We start from the raw sequence: 18,563 nt of genomic DNA on the forward strand, positions 1-18,563 counted from the left end.
CTCATTGTGGTGTACCACCGACAAGCCCATCTTTAGCTCCTGAGGCCTGAATAGTGGAGTTCCTTCCCTCATCCTCTTTTCTCCTTTTCAAACTTTGAGATTCATCTCTTTAACCAAGCTTTAAGATATGTGATCTCAAGGTTCAAGATTCCTTTATTGTCATGTAAAAGTGCAGAATGTAGTATGAGTTGAAATTGCCCTCAGCCTGCTGTAAGGCAACAAAGAGTTGTATTAGCATTGCCCGGTGCCCCTTACAGTAAGAGAGAAAAAGAACTAAAAGGGAGTCCCTTCAGAGTCACGGAGTGTCCGTGGATTTGCCTCCAGTGCTCCCGCAATCTCTAGCTGCAACCCGAGCTTCTGATCCAAACCTCCGACACGATCAGGAAGATTTTAGCGCCCGGTGCCTTTCTTGCCCTCAAAACCCTCTTGAATCCCGGCTCCGATACCTGGTCCCATGAGCCAATGTCCAGTAGCCTGCAGCCCATGCAGGTCACCGCAGCCTGTGTAGTCCCTCAGCCACTGAGCCCTTCACTGATCTGATGCTGTGGTCACTGGCCTTTAAGTTTATTTGTTAACACTCTTATGAAGAAGCCAAATAGCTGGAAGTTAAACAAGGAAGTCTGCAGACACTGGGGCCTCGTGTGTTGGAGAAACTCAGCACCCCTAGGAAGTAAAAGCCAGTTGACATTTCAGGTCTGAGTCCTTCATTAGGCCCAAAGCGTGACTGCCTTTTACTTCCTGTGGATGCTCCTTGACCTGCTGAGTTTCTCCAGCACATTTCTGTATTGCTCCAAATAGCTAGAAGTTGTAGTTATTCATGCGTACACTCTACTCAACAGGGCCCTCTCCTCTCATCTGCTATTACTTGTATATCTCCATCTGTGCGAGCTCCGTCTTTCTTCTTGGGCGGCGGGAGACTAGATTACAGGTGCCATTTGATCTCCGGCTCTCTCATCGAGTCGTACAGCATGGAACAGGCAGTTCAGCCCAATCTGCCCACACCCCATATATCTGTCCAAATGCCTTTTGAATGCTCTAATTGTTGTCAAGATAGAGAGGTTCCCAGGTCTTACAGCCAGTGCTACACCATAATGCTGCCTACAATTGAGTTGCTACACTGTTCTTACCCTGTTGCCTTTCTTACAGGTTGTTATCAAATGGAGTTCCTTCCTCACATCGACACAAGCTGGGCTGGACCCCACTCATGGTCGCAGCCATGAACAAGAACTACAGGTAGGTGCTGAGGTTACTTGGCTCGCCTTCCACTGGGCGTGTCTCAGAGCAGCCAGCAAGGCAGGAATGATTAAAAATGGAGTGAAAGTCTGCAGACCCAGTGATTGTGATTTATAGATAAAAAACACAAGGCTAGAGAAACTCAGCAGGTCACACAGTGAACTTCATAGAGCAAATACAAAGATACAGAACCAATGTTTCTGGCCTGAGCCGTTCATCATGAGCAGGTGCCTGAATAAAATGGTGGGGGAGGGAGGAGAGGCAGGGGGAAGAGTACTGACCCACAGGCAGGACATAATAGGTGGGGGTGGTTCCCCTGTCTACAACTTAGAGAGGCAGTCTTCGGTTATGAAGTTGACCCTTCAGGACTGAGAGGTCATGTATCATTACAATTGTGGCATTTAAAAGACATTTTGGCAAGTCCATTGATAGGATGTGGGCGAAGAGAAGGGAGTTGGATGGCGCTTGGATGGGCAACATCTGAAGAATTAAACAGGCGATCTATTTTCTAAATGGGGAGAAAATTGAGAATTCTCAGATGCAAAGGGATCTGGGAGTTCTCGTGCAGGACAGCAGGTTGAGTCGTGGTGATGAAGGCAAATGCAACGCTGGCGTTCATTTCCAGACGAATAGAATGTAAGAGCAGGGATGTGATGTTGAGCATTTACAAAGCACTGGTGAGACCTCACTTGGAATATTGTTTCAAGCCTGAGCCCTTCCTCAACTGCCCATACAATACCTGGAGGATTGTGAGCAGTTTTGGGCTCCTCATTTAAGAAAGGATGTGCTGAAGTTGGAGAGGGTTCAGAGGAGGTTCACAGGAATGATTCTGGGGATGTAAGGGTTATCATATGAAGATTGACAGCTCTTGGCTTGGACTCTGGAATTTAGGCGATTCAGGGGGGATCTCATTGAAAGGTTTTGAATGTTGAAAGGCACAGACAGAGTAGATATAGAAAGGTGGTTTCCCACCATGGGAGAGTTGAGGACCAGAGGCACAGCTTCTAAGACAAGAGGGTTGAAGATGCATAGGAATTTCTTCAGCCAGAGGTGGTGAATCTGTGGAATTTGTTGCCACAGACATTTGTGGAGGCCGGGTCATTGGGTGTATTTAAGGCAGAGATTGATAGGTTCTTGATTAGCCAGGGCAGCAAAGGTTTATGGGGAGAAGACTGGCAATGGGTCTGTGGGAATATGGATCAACTCATGATTAAATGACAGGGTAGAATCCAAGGGCTGAATGGCATTTTTCTGCTCCTATATTTAATGGTCTTAACCAAAACAGCATTGATGAGATGGGCCAAACAGTCTATTTCCATGCTGGAAAACTATGCAGCTGACGTAGCACATCTTGATGGGATCACACCACCTACAGATGGTGTAACCAAATACAGGCAAATGAATTGGACGGGAAGGTTGCTTGCATGGTTGAGTTGGGGTGAAGGGAGCAGTGAAGGAGGTGGGGACAGAGAGTGTGGTGAAGGAGGTGGGAACAGAGAGTGCGGTGAAGGAGGTGGGAACAAAGTGCGGTAAAGGGGGTGGGAACAGAGAGTGCGGAAAAGGGGGTGGGGACAGTGAGTGCGGTGAAGGAGGTGGGGGGATAGTGGGTGCTGTGAAGGGGATGGAGGGAGGGTGAGTGCGGTGAAGGGTGGGGGACGGTGAGTGCGGTGAAGGGTGGGGGGACGGTGAGTGCGGTGAAGGGTGGGGGGACGGTGAGTGCGATGAAGGATGGGAGGACGGTGAGTGCAGTGAAGGGTGGGGGATGGTGAGTGCGGTGAAGGGTGGGGGGGACGGTGAATGTGGAGAAGGGTGGGGAACGGTGAATGCGGTGAAGTGGGTGGGGAACGGTGAGTGCGGTGAAGGGGGTGGGGAGGCGGCGAGGGCGGTGAAGGGGGTGGGGAGGCGGCGAGTGAGGTGAAGGGGGTGGGGAGGCGGCGATTGCGGTGAAGGGGGTGGGGAGGCGGGGAGTGCGGTGAAGGGGGTGGGGAGGCGGCGAGTGCGGTGAAGGGGGTGGGGAGGCGGCGAGTGCGGTGAAGGGGGTGGGGAGGCGGCGAGTGCGGTGAAGGGGGTGGGGAGGCGGCGAGTGCGGTGTAGGGGGTAGGGGAGGAGGCGAGTGCGGTGAAGGGGGTAGGGGAGGCGGCGAGTGCGGTGAAGTGGGTAGGGGATGAGTGCGGTGAAGGGGGTTGGGGAATGATGAGTGCGGTGAAGGGAGTGGGGTGACTGAGTGTGATGGAGGGGATGGAGGGACGGTGATTGCGGTGAAGGGGGTGGGAAGGCGGCGAGTGCGGTGAAGGGGGTGGGAAGGCGGCGAGTGCGGTGAAGGGGGTGGGGAGGTGGCGAGTGCGGTGAAGGGGGTGGGGAGGCGGTGAGTGCGGTGAAGGGGGTGGGGAGGCGGCGAGTGCGGTGAAGGGGGTGGGGAGGCGGCGAGTGCGGTGAAGGGGGTGGGGAGGCGGCGAGTGCGGTGAAGGGGGTGGGGAGGCGGCGAGTGCGGTGAAGGGGGTGGGGAGGCGGCGAGTGCGGTGAAGGGGGTGGGGTGACAGTGAGTGCGGTGGGGGGAGTGGGGGTGGCGAGTGCGGTGAAGGGGGTGGGGAGGTGGTGTGCGGTGAAGGGGTGGGGAGGCGGCAAGTGCGGTGAAGGGGTGGGGAGGCGGCGAGTGCGGTGAAGGGGGTGGGGAGGCGGCGAGTGCAGTGTAGGGGGTAGGGGTGGCGGCGAGTGCGGTGAAGGGGGTAGGGGAGACGGCGAATGCGGTGAAGGGGGTAGGGGATGAGTGCGGTGAAGGGGGTTGGGGAATGGTGAGTGCGGTGAAGGGAGTGGGGTGACTGAGTGCAGTGGAGGGGATGGAGGGACGGCAATTGCGGTGAAGGGGGTGGGGAGGCGGCGAGTGCGGTGAAGGGGGTGAGGAGGCGCCGAGTGCGGTGAAGGGGGTGGGGAGACGGCGAGTGCGGTGGGGGGAGTGGGGGTGGCGAGTGCGGTGAAGGGGGTGGGGAGGTGGTGTGCGGTGAAGGGGTGGGGAGGCGGTGAGTGCGGTGAAGGGGTGGGGAGGCGGCGAGTGCGGTGAAGGGGGTGGGGAGGCGGCGAGTGCGGTGAAGGGGGTGGGGAGGCGTCGAGTGCAGTGTAGGGGGTAGGGGAGGCGGTGAGTGCGGTGAAGGGGGTAGGGGAGGCGGCGAGTGCGGTGAAGGGGGTAGGGGATGAGTGCGGTGAAAGGGGTTGGGGAATGGTGAGTGCGGTGAAGGGAGTGGGTGACTGAGTGCAGTGGAGGGGATGGAGGGACGGCGATTGCGGTGAAGGGGGTGGGGAGGCGGCGAGTGCGGTGAAGGGGGTGAGGAGGCGGCGAGTGCGGTGAAGGGGGTGGGGAGGCGGCGAGTGCGGTGAAGGGGGTGAGGAGGCGGCGAGTGCGGTGAAGGGGGTGGGGAGGCGGCGAGTGCGGTGTAGGGGGTAGGGGAGGAGGCGAGTGCGGTGAAGGGGGTAGGGGAGGCGGCGAGTGCGGTGAAGGGGGTGGGGAGGCGGCGAGTGCGGTGAAGGGGGTGAGGAGGCGGCGAGTGCGGTGAAGGGGGTGGGGAGGCGGCGAGTGCGGTGAAGGGGGTGGGGAGGCGGCGAGTGCAGTGTAGGGGGTAGGGGTGGCGGCGAGTGCGGTGAAGGGGGTAGGGGAGACGGCGAATGCGGTGAAGGGGGTAGGGGATGAGTGCGGTGAAGGGGGTTGGGGAATGGTGAGTGCGGTGAAGGGAGTGGGGTGACTGAGTGCAGTGGAGGGGATGGAGGGACGGCGATTGCGGTGAAGGGGGTGGGGAGGCGGCGAGTGCGGTGAAGGGGGTGAGGAGGCGCCGAGTGCGGTGAAGGGGGTGGGGAGACGGCGAGTGTGGTGGGGGGAGTGGGGGTGGCGAGTGCGGTGAAGGGGGTGGGGAGGTGGTGTGCGGTGAAGGGGTGGGGAGGCGGTGAGTGCGGTGAAGGGGTGGGGAGGCGGCGAGTGCGGTGAAGGGGGTGGGGAGGCGGCGAGTGCGGTGAAGGGGGTGGGGAGGCGTCGAGTGCAGTGTAGGGGGTAGGGGAGGCGGTGAGTGCGGTGAAGGGGGTAGGGGAGGCGGCGAGTGCGGTGAAGGGGGTAGGGGATGAGTGCGGTGAAGGGGGTTGGGGAATGGTGAGTGCGGTGAAGGGAGTGGGGTGACTGAGTGCAGTGGAGGGGATGGAGGGATGGCGATTGCGGTGAAGGGGGTGGGGAGGCGGCGAGTGCGGTGAAGGGGGTGAGGAGGCGGCGAGTGCGGTGAAGGGGGTGGGGAGGCGGCGAGTGCGGTGAAGTGGGTGGGGAGGCGGCGAGTGCGGTGAAGGGGGTAGGGGATGAGTGCGGTGAAAGTGGTTGGGGAATGGTGAGTGCGGTGAAGGGAGTGGGGTGACTGAGTGCAGTGGAGGGGATGGAGGGACGGCGATTGCGGTGAAGGGGGTGGGGAGGCGGCGAGTGCGGTGAAGGGGGTGAGGAGGCGGCGAGTGCGGTGAAGGGGGTGAGGAGGCGGCGAGTGCGGTGAAGGGGGTGGGGAGGCGGCGAGTGCGGTGAAGGGGGTGAGGAGGCGGCGAGTGCGGTGAAGGGGGTGAGGAGGCGGCGAGTGCGGTGAAGGGGGTGGGGAGACGGCGAGTGCGGTGGGGGGAGTGGGGGTGGCGAGTGCGGTGAAGGGGGTGGGGAGGTGGTGTGCGGTGAAGGGGTGGGGAGGCGGCGAGTGCGGTGAAGGGGTGGGGAGGCGGCGAGTGCGGTGAAGGTGTGGGGAGGCGGCGAGTGCGGTGAAGGGGGTGGGGAGGTGTCGAGTGCAGTGTAGGGGGTAGGGGAGGCGGTGAGTGCGGTGAAGGGGGTAGGGGAGTCGGCGAGTGCGGTGAAGGGGGTAGGGGATGAGTACGGTGAAGGGGGTTGGGGAATGGTGAGTGCGGTGAAGGGAGTGGGGTGACTGAGTGCAGTGGAGGGGATGGAGGGACGGCGATTGCGGTGAAGGGGGTGGGGAGGCGGCGAGTGCGGTGAAGGGGGTGAGGAGGCGGCGAGTGCGGTGAAGGGGGTGGGGAGATGGCGAGTTCAGTGAAGGGGTGGGGAGACGGCGAGTGCGGTGAAGTGGGTGGGGAGGCGGCGAGTGCGGTGAAGGGGGTGGGGAGGCGGCGAGTGCGGTGAAGGGGGTGGGGAGGCGGCGAGTGCGGTGTAGGGGGTAGGGGAGGAGGCGAGTGCGGTGAAGGGGGTAGGGGAGGCGGCGAGTGCGGTGAAGTGGGTAGGGGATGAGTGCGGTGAAGGTGGTTGGGGAATGGTGAGTGCGGTGAAGGGAGTGGGGTGACTGAATGCTGTGGAGGGGATGGAGGGACGGTGATTGCGGTGAAGGGGGTGGGAAGGCGGCGAGTGCGGTGAAGGGGGTGGGGAGGTGGTGAAGGGGGTGGGGAGGCGGCGAGTGCGGTGAAGGGGGTGAGGAGGCGGCGAGTGCGGTGAAGGGGGTGGGGAGACGGCGAGTTCGGTGAAGGGGGTGGGGAGACGGCGAGTGCGGTGAAGGGGGTGGGGAGACGGCGAGTGCGGTGAAGGGGGTGGGGAGACGGCGAGTGCGGTGAAGGGGGTGGGGTGGCGGCGAGTGCGGTGAAGGGGTTGGGTGACTGAGTGCGGTGGAGGGAGTGGGGTGACAGTGAGTGCGGTGGGGGGAGTGGGGGTGGCGTGTGCGCTGAAGGGGGTGGGGAGGCGGTGAGTGCGGTGAAGGGGGTGGGGAGGCGGCGGGTGCAGTGAAGGGGGTAGGGGAGGCGGCGAGTGCGGTGAAGGGGGTAGGGGATGAGTGCGGTGAAGGGGGTTGGGGAACGGTGAGTGCGGTGAAGGGAGTGGGGTGACTGAGTGCAGTGGAGGGGATGGAGGGACGGTCATTGCGGTGAAGGGGGTGGGGAGGCGGTGTGTGCGGTGAAGGGGGTTGGGGCGGTGAGTGCGGTGAAGGGGGTTGGGGCAGTGAGTGCGATGGAGTGGGGGCAGTAAGTGCGGTGAAGGGAGTGGGGGCGGAGGGTGCGGTGAAGTGGGTGGTTAATGAAAGAATAGGCATTGAGGGGTGAGATCAAGTTTGCACGTGTCAGGCAGAATTCATTTGTGGATCCAGTTTGAAGTGTTGACTACCCAGTGGTTCTACAGAAAAATCCATCATGTTGTAGGCTTGTAGTTCTGGACTCCCATTGTTCATGGATTGAGCACTGAATGGAATTCATTGACTCTTAGCTGAGCATACATTTGCATTCTGAAAGCAAACAGGATCTCCGTGGATGAAGAAGGACCTGTGGGATCAGAGGTGGAGAGGGTAAGCAGTTCTTAGGAGTCACTATCTCGGAGGATCTTTCCTGGACCCAACACACTAACGGCATCATGAAGAAAGCACCTCTACTTCCTCAGGAGTTTGCGAAGGTTTGGTATGTCATTGGAAACCCTGGCAAATTTGTACAGATGTGTGCTGTCTGGCTGCATCACGGTCTGGTATAGAGACACAAGAGCAACTTGTCCGTGAACTACTCTTTGCAGACGATGCTGCTTTAGTTGTCCATTCAGAGCCAGCTCTCCAACGCATGATGTCCTGTTTTGCGGAAACTGGCAAAATGTTTGGCCTGGAAGTCAGCCTGAAGAAAACTGAGGTCCTCCATCAGCCAGCTCCCCACCATGACCGCCCGAAGAGACAGACAACAGACTCGCCAAGGCAAATAGCGCCTTTGGAAGACTACACAAAAGAGTCTGGAAAAACAACCACCTGAAGAAACACATAAAGATCAGCGTGTACAGAGCCGTTGTCATACCCACACTCCTTTTCGGCTCCGAATCATGGGTCCTCTACCGGCATCACCTACGGCTCCTAGAACGCTTCCATCAGCGCTGTCTCCGCTCCATCCTCAACATTCATTGGAGTGACTTCATCCCTAACATCGAAGTACTCGAGCAGGCAGAGTCCGCAAGCTTCGAATCCACGCTGCTGAAGACCCAACTGCGCTGGGTGGGTCACATCTCCAGAATGGAGGACCATCACCTTCCCAAGATTGTGTTATATGGCGAGCTCTGCACTGGCCACCGAGACAGAGGTGCACCAAAGAAGAGGTACAAGGACTGCTTAAAGAAATCTCTTGGTTCCTGCCACATTGACCACCACCAGTGGGCTGATATCGCCTCCAACCATGCATCTTGGCGCCTCACAGTTCGGCGGGCAGCAACCTCCTTGGAAGAAGACCGCAGAGCCCACCTCACTGATAAAAGACAAAGGAGGAAAAACCCAACATCTAACCCCAACCCACCAATTTTCCCTTGCAACCGCTGCAACCGTACCTGCCTGTCCCACATCGGACTTGTCAGTCACCAACGAGCCTGCAGCAGATGTGGACATACCTCTCCATAAATCTTCGTCCGCGAAGCCAAGCCAAAGAAGAAAGAATAGAGACACCAATACCCCTGAGCATAAAGCCCTACAAAATGTAATGGTCACAGCCCAGGACATCACAGGCAAAACCCTCCCCATTATTGAGAACATCTACAGGGAACGCTGCTGTCAGAGGGTACAGCAATCATCAATGATCCCCACCACCCAGCACACGCTCTGTTCTCACTGCTGCCATGGGGAAAGAGATATCGGGGCCACAAGACTTGCACCACCAGGTTCAGGAAGAGCTGCTCCCCCTCCCCCATCAGACTCCTCAACGACAAACTCAATCAGGGACTCATTAAAGGACCCTGACATGTGCACGATTTTTGTTTTTCTCTCTGTATCACACAGTCAGTTTGTTTAGATTTCTTTAATTTATTTACACGTGTGTGTTGTGCACAGTATTTTTTTTTGCACTACTGTTAAGTAGAAAATTCTGTCTGGCCAGCAGGAAACAATCTGAGGCTTGGATGTGATGTCATGTATATACTCTGACAATAAATCTGAAATCCATCAAAGACTTTGGGTGGTGAGTTGGAGCTGTGTGTTCTTCACACACTTATACATGCATCAGTGCGGGAAGGCTTGTGTTCTCCAAATGCTGTGGGTTCTGAATTAATTAGGTGGTGGGTTGTCTTTCCGGATGATGCAAGGGTAAAACTGCTTCTAACTTTGAAATCCAATTTCAATTTGTGAGCCTCTGCGCAAATTTGCTTTCGAGTCTCACTGACCCCGGATAAAGAAAAATTTATCCGACTGTCTCCAGTTCATAAGCACCAGTCTTTAATGTTTTGAAACAAGACTGGCGTCAGACCAAGTCACAAAGGAGGCAGGATCCACGCTGTCCGGAGCTGTTTGTACACGTGCTTGAGTCCAGCAGCAGTGGGAACCTCTGCGCTCTTGTTTACTTTTCTTTGTTTTTGATGTCCTCCGGTCGCACTCACACTCTCAGACCACGAAGCGTGCGGCCTCTTCAGAAGACCAGCCTTTGATGGATCCCGCCAGTCAGAAAATGGGGAGAGGAGCGGCGGGGGCTGGGGCCAGTGCATTTAAGGGAAGCCAGACCCCTTTGTATCGCTTTGAAGTCCAGGCTGATCTGTTTGCAATCCAAGACACCCAAGTGAACAGGCTGAGAAATATCCTTTGGTCTTATGGCTGTTCCATAAAAGTTTCTGTGAGAAAGATAAGACTTAGGACCAGAAATAGGCCTTTCAGCCCATCGAGTCTGTCCCACCATTCAATCATGCGCTGATCCATTTCCCCACTCAGCCCCACTGCCCGACCTCCCCATAAACTTTTGATGCCCTGGCTAATCAAGAACCTATCACCCAAAGACTTGACCTCCTCCACCACCTTTGGCAGTAAATTCTACAGATTTACCACCCTCTAGTTTAAAAAAAATCCTCTGCATTTCTTTTCCAAATGGATGCCATTGAATCCCTAGCTACATCTACTCTGTGAATGTCTTTCAACATTTGAAATGTTTCATTGAAATTCTCCTCATTCTCCTAAACTCCCAACGAGTCCAAGGCAAGAGCTGTCAAATGCTCCTCATATGATAACCCTTTCATTCCCGGAATCGTCCTTGTGAACTTCCTCTGAACCCTCTCCAATGTCAGCATGTCTTTTCTTAAATGAGGAGCCCAAAATTGCTCACAAACCTCCATGTATTGTCTGGACATAAGAGGAAGGGCTCAGGCCCGAAATGTTGGTTATACAGTGCATGGATGCTGCGAGACCAGCTGAGTTCCTCCAGCATTTCTGTTTTGAAGTGTAATTTCTGTCTGCTGTGGTCTTGTGAGTGAACGATTGAGGGGAACAGGTGAGGGTCACTGAGACCTGTCCCTCATCCAAGTAAGTGGTTCAGCAGCGGGGATCATTGTTCCTTTAGAAGCAAACTCGCGTGCATTCTATCGCATGTACAGTCCCAAACACATCTGAGCCATGGGCATAAAACCCATTGAATCAAGCTGAGAGTTTGCTAATCAACTCAGTACTTGTTCAAAGTCTGAGATCAACTCTAGGAAATGCTGGGAATATTAGTGAGATATAAAGAAAGGCAGGTGCTTGTTTGCTGTGTGGAGCCACCGGAAGGACTTTTTGCCAGTAATTAATGCCTTTTTACGACTGTGGATAATGCTCTTGCCTCTGAACGAATAATCCAGTGAATGGGGCTGCAAATCCCAACATGACCGTTCAGAAATATCAATTCAATTTAAACAGAAATAAAAATCTGTTCTCAGTAAAAGTAATCATAAAGTTATCTGATTGCTGTAAGATTCCCAGCTGCTTCTCTAATGACCGTCACGAAAAGATCCTGGAACAAGCCAGCATCTCTTTGACTCCAGACACCCAGCAATGTCGTTGACTCAACTGCCCGCTAAAATGGCCCAGCAAACCGCTCATTTAAGGCACCATCAGGATGGGCAATAAAAGCTGGGTCTAGCCAGCAGCTCTTGGATTGATGCACGGAGACCTGATTGGAAATGCCACACTATAAAAGACACCATTTTAGCTGGGCTTCCATTATCTCGTTATGTTAAGCTGACCAGGATCAATCAATATATTTTGCACTTCTGGATCACCAGGATGTGGGTTTTGAAATGCCCCTGCGCTACAGAGGGGTGGTGTTGAGGGAGTGCTGCTCTGTGCTGTGGAAAGGGGAGTGCTGAGGGAGCGCTGCGGTGTTGGGGGGGGGGGGGGTTGGTGGGGAGATGCTAAGGGAGCTAGCTCCACACTGCGGACGGGGCTATACTGAGGGAATGCCACACTGTGGGAGGGGCAGTACTGAAAGAGCCCCGCACTGTAAGAGGAGCAGTACTGAGGGAGCTCCTCACATGGGACGGGCAGTACCGAGGGAGCTCCTCACATGGGACGGGCAGTACCGAGGGAGCTCCTCACATGGGAGGGGCAGTACCGAGGGAGCTCCTCACATGGGACGGGCAGTACCGAGGGAGCTCCTCACATGGGACGGGCAGTACCGAGGGAGCTCCTCACATGGGACGGGCAGTACTGAGGGAGCTCCTCACATGGGAGGGGCAGTACCGAGGGAGCTCTTCACATGGGAGGGGCAGTACCAAGGGAGCTCCTCACATGGGAGGGGGAGTACCGAGGGAGCTCCTCACATGGGAGGGGCAGTACTGAGGGAGCTCCTCACATGGGAGGGGCAGTACCGAGGGAGTTCCTCACATGGGAGGGGGAGTACTGAGGGAGCTCCTCACATGGGAGGGGCAGTACCGAGGGAGCTCCTCACATGGGAGGGGCAGTACCGAGGGAGCTCCTCACATGGGAGGGGCAGTACCGAGGGAGCTCCTCACATGGGAGGGGCAGTATCGAGGGAGCTCCTCACATGGGAGGGGCAGTACCGAGGGAGCTCCTCACATGGGAGGGGCAGTACCGAGGGAGCTCCTCACATGGGAGGGGCAGTACCGAGGGAGCCCTGCACTGTGGGAGGGCCAGTTGGAGCCCCGCACTGTAGGAGGAGCTGTACTGAGGGAGCCCTGCACTGTGGGAGGCCTGCACTGTGGGAGGGGCTGTACTGAGGGAGCCCTGCACTGTGGGAGGGGCGGTACTGAGGGAGCCCAGCACTGTGGGAGGGGCGGTACTGAGGGAGCCCAGCACTGTGGGAGGGGCGGTACTGTGGGAGCCCAGCACTGTGGGAGGGGCAGTACTGAGGGAGCCCAGCACTGTGGGAGGGGCGGTACTGAGGGAGCCCAGCACTGTGGGAGGGGCGGTACTGAGGGAGCCCAGCACTGTGGGAGGGGCGGTACTGAGGGAGCCCAGCACTGTGGGAGGGGCGGTACTGAGGGAGCCCAACACTGTAGGGGACGTTGCTTAGATTGGGAGTGCTGTGGGATGGCCGCACCATTGCATGAATCTTTTAACTGAGACTTCATGTTAAAGTTCCTCAACACTATTCAAAGAATGACTGAATTCTTCCCGGTATCATATGGCAGATATTTAATGCTCAGCAACTGATATCAATGTAGATTTTTTGATTATAACTACAGTGAGAAGAAGCTCAACCTGCTCAAAGTGGCTGCTGCGTCCCCCATAGGCAATAGGTGACAGATCATAGCCATGAGAGGTTGGAAAAGTGCTCTAATCAACCACAGGAGCCAGCAGATGTTTAACTGATGACAAAATCCAGGCTGTTGTGGGTTTGTATTGCTGCCTCAGATGTTTACAAAGCTGTCCAGTGGCCTCATCACTCGGGAGAGCCACGTCCATATATAATTGCCCCATCATACCTTCTCTTTCCCAGAGCAGTGGCCTTTGTGTCCGGGAGCCCTGCAGGGATCAGCGACCGCGCTGGTTCACCACACATGACTACCCTGTTCCTTCTGGTTTTCACTGAACTCAAACAGATCCAGCCCCCTCCCCCTTGATCCTCATGTCAACAAGCATGGTTTGTTTGCAGTTCCCATTTCCCATTTGAAAGGATAAGATGCTGGCTTCCTCTCCGCCTGTCTCTTCCCCAATCTTCCCTTCATTTCCTATAACGCAGATCAAACTTTTTTCATTTTAGGAGAGCGGTGAAGTTTAAAGGAGATATGTGGGTCAAGGTTTTTACACAGAGTGTGGTGGGTGTCTGGAACAGGCTGCCAGGGGTAGTGATAAAAGCAGATCCAATAGTACTATTTAAGAAACTTCTAGATAGACATGAATATGCAGGGGAGGAAGGGATAATGATCATGAGATTATGGTCCATATACGTCAGCCATTCTCAACCTTTTTTCCACTATTGATCCCTTCGGATTCTGCTCAAAGTTTATGGGCCCCCTTCCCTGTAAAGCAGCCAGGTTTAATTGGTTTCTTCCATATGGTTGGGTCTCCCATTAAGAATGGCTGATATACATTGCATAAGGTACATACTCACCGAAGTAAAATACAAAAATCTGCAAGACCACCCATAATTTGGAGGAGCAACACCTAATTTTCCATCTGGATGGCATGAACATTGACTTCTCTGGGCTACTCCCTGTTCTCTCCCTCTTCCCCATCCTTCTGTCTTCCTTCCTCCACCCCATTCCTTCTCCATTCCCAGAGCCATCCATCCACCCTCTGTTGGCTGCTGTATCCACGTATTATCTCCTTCCTGTGGGCCTGTGCTCCTCCCCCTGCCCCTCCCCTCCTATCATTTTGTTCAGCCGCCTGCCTACATTCTGCTCGTACCTTGATGAAGGGCTCAAGCCCGAACCATTGGTTATGTATCTTTATCTTTGCTCTATAAAGTACGTTGTATGATCTACTGAGCTTCTCCAGCCTGGTGTTATTACACAGCCACCAAAATTCTTACCTTCTGCAGCCAAACAGGTAGTTTGTTTTAAAAAAATGACAATGGCACTAAATTGATTAAAACCAGTCAATAAATCCAAATGATAGATGGATAATAACTGTTCACAGTTATCCTGGTGCAAAGGAAAGTAACTTTGCAAATGTAGAAAGCCCTTCTGTGATGTGGCAGCAGTATTAATTTAAAGTTAGTTAGACATACAGCACAGTGATAGGCCATTACAGCCACGAGTTTGTTTTGCCCAATTTACACCCAAATAACCTACAACCCCGTTATGTTTCAAACAGTGGGAGGAAACTGAAGCCCACGCAGACATGGGGAGAAGGTACAAACTCTCACGGATTTGAACCCCGGTCCCGATCACTGGTGCTGTAAAAGCATTACACTAACCACCACACCAACTGTGCCACCAAATGCATCGTGGTCAGTGCAGACGTCATGGTCTGAAGAGCCTGTTCCTGTGCTGTACCATGTACAGAAAAGGTCTATCACCTCTATTGCGCGTCATTTATATTAACCTGTTGTTCGCTGTCTGAACGTCACAAGGACACTGGGTAGTAGGAGCAGGAACCTGCCCTGCCATTCTACACAATGACAACAGCCCTGTTGTGCTGGTTGATTGGTGAAAATGCTACGCCATGCCCAATGCCTCATTTGTTACAGGCAGAGACAGTCTGGCTGTGACAGTCACCATGGCTTGGTGCATAGAGATGTTGCCTGAACCAGATGGTGGGAGAGCAATTCCTAAACCCTTAAGACAAAATTCCACATCAATGTTCTGGCTGGAGGAGTGAGGGAGTGCACTACCAAGGGAGGGGTGTGGTGAGGGAACATCCCATTGAGGGAGGTGGGTGGTGGTGAGGGAATTCCCCATTGAGGGAGGGGTGGTGGTGAGGGTAGGGAGGGGGATGGTAGGGAGGAGGAGTGGTGGTGAGGGGGGATGGTGAGGGAGGAGTGGTGGTGAGGGTGTAATGGTGGTGAGGGAGGGGGTTGTTGAAGGGGATGCTGAGGGAGGAGTGGTGGTGAGGGGGGATGGTGTTGAGAGAGGGGGTGGTGAGGGGGGATGGTAGGGAAAAGTGGTGGTGAGGGGGAATGATATGGAGGAGTGGTGGTGAGGGGGATAGTAGAGAGGAGTGGTGGTGAGGGGAGATGGTAGGGAGGAGTGGTGGTGAGGGAGGGGATGGTGGGGGAGGGGGTAGTGAGGGAGGAGTGGTGGTGAGGGGGATGGTAAGGGAGGAGTGCTGGTGAGGGGGGATGGTGTTGAGAGAGGGGGTGGTGAGGGGGGGATGGTAGGGAAAAGTGGTGGTGAGGAGGGATGATATGGAGGAGTGGTGGTGAGGGGGAATGGTAGAGAGGAGTGGTGGTGAGGGGAGATGGTAGGGAGGAGTGGTGGTGAGGGAGGGGGTGGTGAGGGAGGAGTGGTGGTGAGGCGGGGATGCTGAGGGAGCCGGAGGTGGTGAGGGAGGTGGTGAGGGGGATGGTGTTGAGAGAGGGGGTGGTGGTGAGGGGGGATGGTAGGGAGGGTGGTGGTGACAGGGGATGGAAGAGTGGTGGTGAGGGGGATGCTAGAGAGAAGTGTTAGTGAGTGAGGAGTGATGGTTATGAGGGAGGGGTTGGATGGTGAGGGAGGAGCGGTGGTGAGGGGGATGATAGGGAGGGTGGTGGTGAAGGGGGATGGTAAGGAGGAGTGGTGGTGAGGGGGGATGATAGGGGCATGGTGGTGAGGGAGTGGGATGGTAGGGAGGAGTGAGGAGTTTTGGTGATGGAGGGTGATGGTTGTGAGGGAGGGGTGGGATGGTGAGGGAGGAGTGGTGATGGGGGGATGGTAGGGAGGGTGGTGGTGATGGGGAGGATGGTAGGGAGGAGTGGTGATGAAGAAGAGGGGATGGTAGGGAGGAGTGGTGGTGAGGGGGGGATGGTGAGGGAGGGGTGGGAGTATGGTCAGGGGAATGGTGGTGAGCAAGACCAGCTCAGTTACAGTTGTCGAGAGTCCAGTTTGATGTGTTTCCAGTGTTGTGAAAGCTCTGCTGGAGGCTGGCACTGACCTCGATCTCGGCGATGAATTCAGAAACGTATATGAGACCTCAAGGGAGAAACGCATCCACTCTCTGGAAGGTAGGTGTTGGACTGTTCTACACACTGCCTGGATGATTCCCACCTTCCATCAGTCCACTCAACAGCCACTGATTCCCGAATGGGATTTAAATTTCTCAGCCCTGCTTTCCATATCCTGGTCCTCCCACCATTGCAATGTCCTTCCAGCTGTAAACCCCAACACCAGTGGCCACGTCTTCATCTTGCCTATGGAACTCCCTGCTACTCTCACCTAAACCTGCTTATCTTGAGTCTTTCTCCCTCAAAGAGAAACTCAGCAGGTCAAACAGTGTGCAGGAACTTCCCAAATTATGACCTATTCAACTTGGGTCCATTTGCAGAAACGACCAAATTTAAAAAAATATATATACCTATAAGAAAAAATATAAAGACTATGTTGTATTTGACCAACTAGAACAGGGAATCAGGGTACACAAGATCCAAAATGTGCATACTTGTTAGTCAGTGTCCTGGGTCCATAGATATGGCGTGGCCATCTTGATTCCTATGTGCACGCTTAAGCCTTCAGTGTCGCATGCACGGTGGGTTTGCGTGTTGGAGTTCAGTTGGTACATACACGAGTGTTAAGTGCCCTGATATTGAATTCGCAACCTTAACTTTCGCGCATCTGCCAAATGAACTCCAAAACGCGAACCCACTGTGCATGTGCCAACTGAAGACTGACATATGTGCACAGGAATCAAGATGGCCACCTGTGAACCCCAGGACGCCGACTAACAAGGTAAATACGTACATTTTGGCTCTTACCTGCCCTGTTACAGTTTATCAAATACAACAAAAATCTTTGACAAATAAAAGATTTGATTAAAAAGTTTGCTTTAAGTTTGCTACCCCATGTGCACGGGTGAAATTCCAACTTGAATCCATTCCAAGATACAACCGATCTTTCGGTCCCAATTATGGTCATAAGTCAGGGAGTACCTGTATTTTATATAGCAAAGATAAATCTACATAACCAATGTTTTGGGCCTGAGTCCTTCATCAAGGTACAAGCAAAATGCTGGCTGGCGACCGAACAAAATGGTAGAGGGGGAGAGGCAGAGGAAGGTGTATGGTCCCAAAGGTAGGAGGTAATAGGTGTGTAAGGGAGGGAGAGTACACCAGCAGACAGGGGGAGGGGGAAAAGAGAGGAAAAGGGGTGAAGAGCTGGAGGAAAGAAGGAATGGGGAAAAGGGGAAGAAAGGGGAGTAGGCTAGCAGAAACTGGAGAAGTTGATTTTAATGTCATCTGCTGCAGAGGGCCCAGACGGAATATTGGGAGTTGCTTCTCCAATTTACGGCTGGTCTTGGTTTGACAGTACACGAGGCCATAGGCAGACATGTGAGCGCAGGAATGGGGCACCAAATTGAAATGGTTGGCTATTGGGAGATCCCTGTCACTGAAGCGGACAGAGAGAAGGTGTTCAGCAAATCTATCTCCCAGTCTGCGTCCAGTCTCTCCGATGTAGAGCAGGCCACTGCAGATTCTGGATCCTTGAGCAAGCCAAGGATGATTGCTGGACGAACTCGGTGATTCAGGCAGCATCCATGGGAAGGAATGGTCAATCATTGTTTCGGGTCGGGACACTTGAGTCTCAAGTAGATATCTTTGGCCATATGGGTGTATTTGGATGGCATTTTGCTCATCCCTTGAACCTTGTTTGGGTGCCTGTCTACATTTTGCTCAAACCTTGATGAAGGGGTCAAGCCTGAAATGTTGATTATGTATCTTTATCTCTGCTATATAAAGTACACTGACCTGCTGAGTTTCTCCAGCGTTGCATTTTTACTTCAATCACAGTGACTGCAGACTTTCTGCTCCTCTTTGCCCTAAAGCTCTCTGCACAACTTGATAGTTATATTGTGCAAAATACCTTGGCAGATTTTGCACTGTTAAAGATGCGCTATACCTAGAACTTTCAGTGTGCAGTCAACCAAAGGTTCAGCTTGTTTGCTTTAGGGTCTGATATCTAATTTGTCTACTCAGCAGCAATTGAATCAGGAATTTAGGCTGGCAATCAAGTGCAGTGCAGCAGGGGTGCTGAATTATTGGATGGGCACTGCAGAGTGGGTGCTGCATGGTTTGAAGGGACGAAAACAGGACATAAGATGAAACAGAAGATATTGTCATATACACAAGTACAGATGCACCAAAATTCCTGCTTGCTGCAGCCACAGAGAAATGGATCGGAGGATCATAAGGAGTGGGAGAGGAGATCACTGGGGGGGTCTCCTTCCTTCACGACCCAATCCTCATTGAGGGGTCAGTTGTGGGGAGAGTCAAGTTCCTGGGTGTCAACATCTCCGAGGATCCTGGAGCCTCCATGTTGTTGCAATCACAAAGAAGGTATCGCGGAAGACTCTCATAAACCTTTACAGGTGGACCGTGGAGAGGTAGCTACTCTGGCTGGTTGCATTACTGCCTGGTATGGAGACGCCAGCTCTCAGGACAAGAATAGATTCCAGAGGGTTGTTAACTCGGCCTGCAATATCACAGGCACCAGACTTCACTCCATGAAGGACATCTACATGAGCGGAGTCCTTAAAAAGCAACCTCTA

The 18,563-nt window shown here is 54.4% G+C and overlaps 1 protein-coding gene across 1 annotated transcript in view; it reads left to right on the forward strand.

The window, feature by feature from the left end:
• clpb (ClpB family mitochondrial disaggregase) overlaps positions 1-18,563 on the forward strand; it is a 165,497-nt gene that overhangs the window by 28,820 nt on the left and 118,114 nt on the right. Inside the window, exons 3-4 of the mRNA XM_069892197.1 lie at positions 1,147-1,233; positions 15,923-16,026. Coding sequence (XP_069748298.1) covers positions 1,147-1,233; positions 15,923-16,026 — 191 coding nt within the window. The remainder of the gene's footprint in view (positions 1-1,146; positions 1,234-15,922; positions 16,027-18,563) is intronic.

This window comes from Narcine bancroftii, chromosome 7 (genome assembly GCF_036971445.1).
Source record: "Narcine bancroftii isolate sNarBan1 chromosome 7, sNarBan1.hap1, whole genome shotgun sequence".
Lineage (NCBI taxonomy): Eukaryota > Metazoa > Chordata > Chondrichthyes > Torpediniformes > Narcinidae > Narcine > Narcine bancroftii.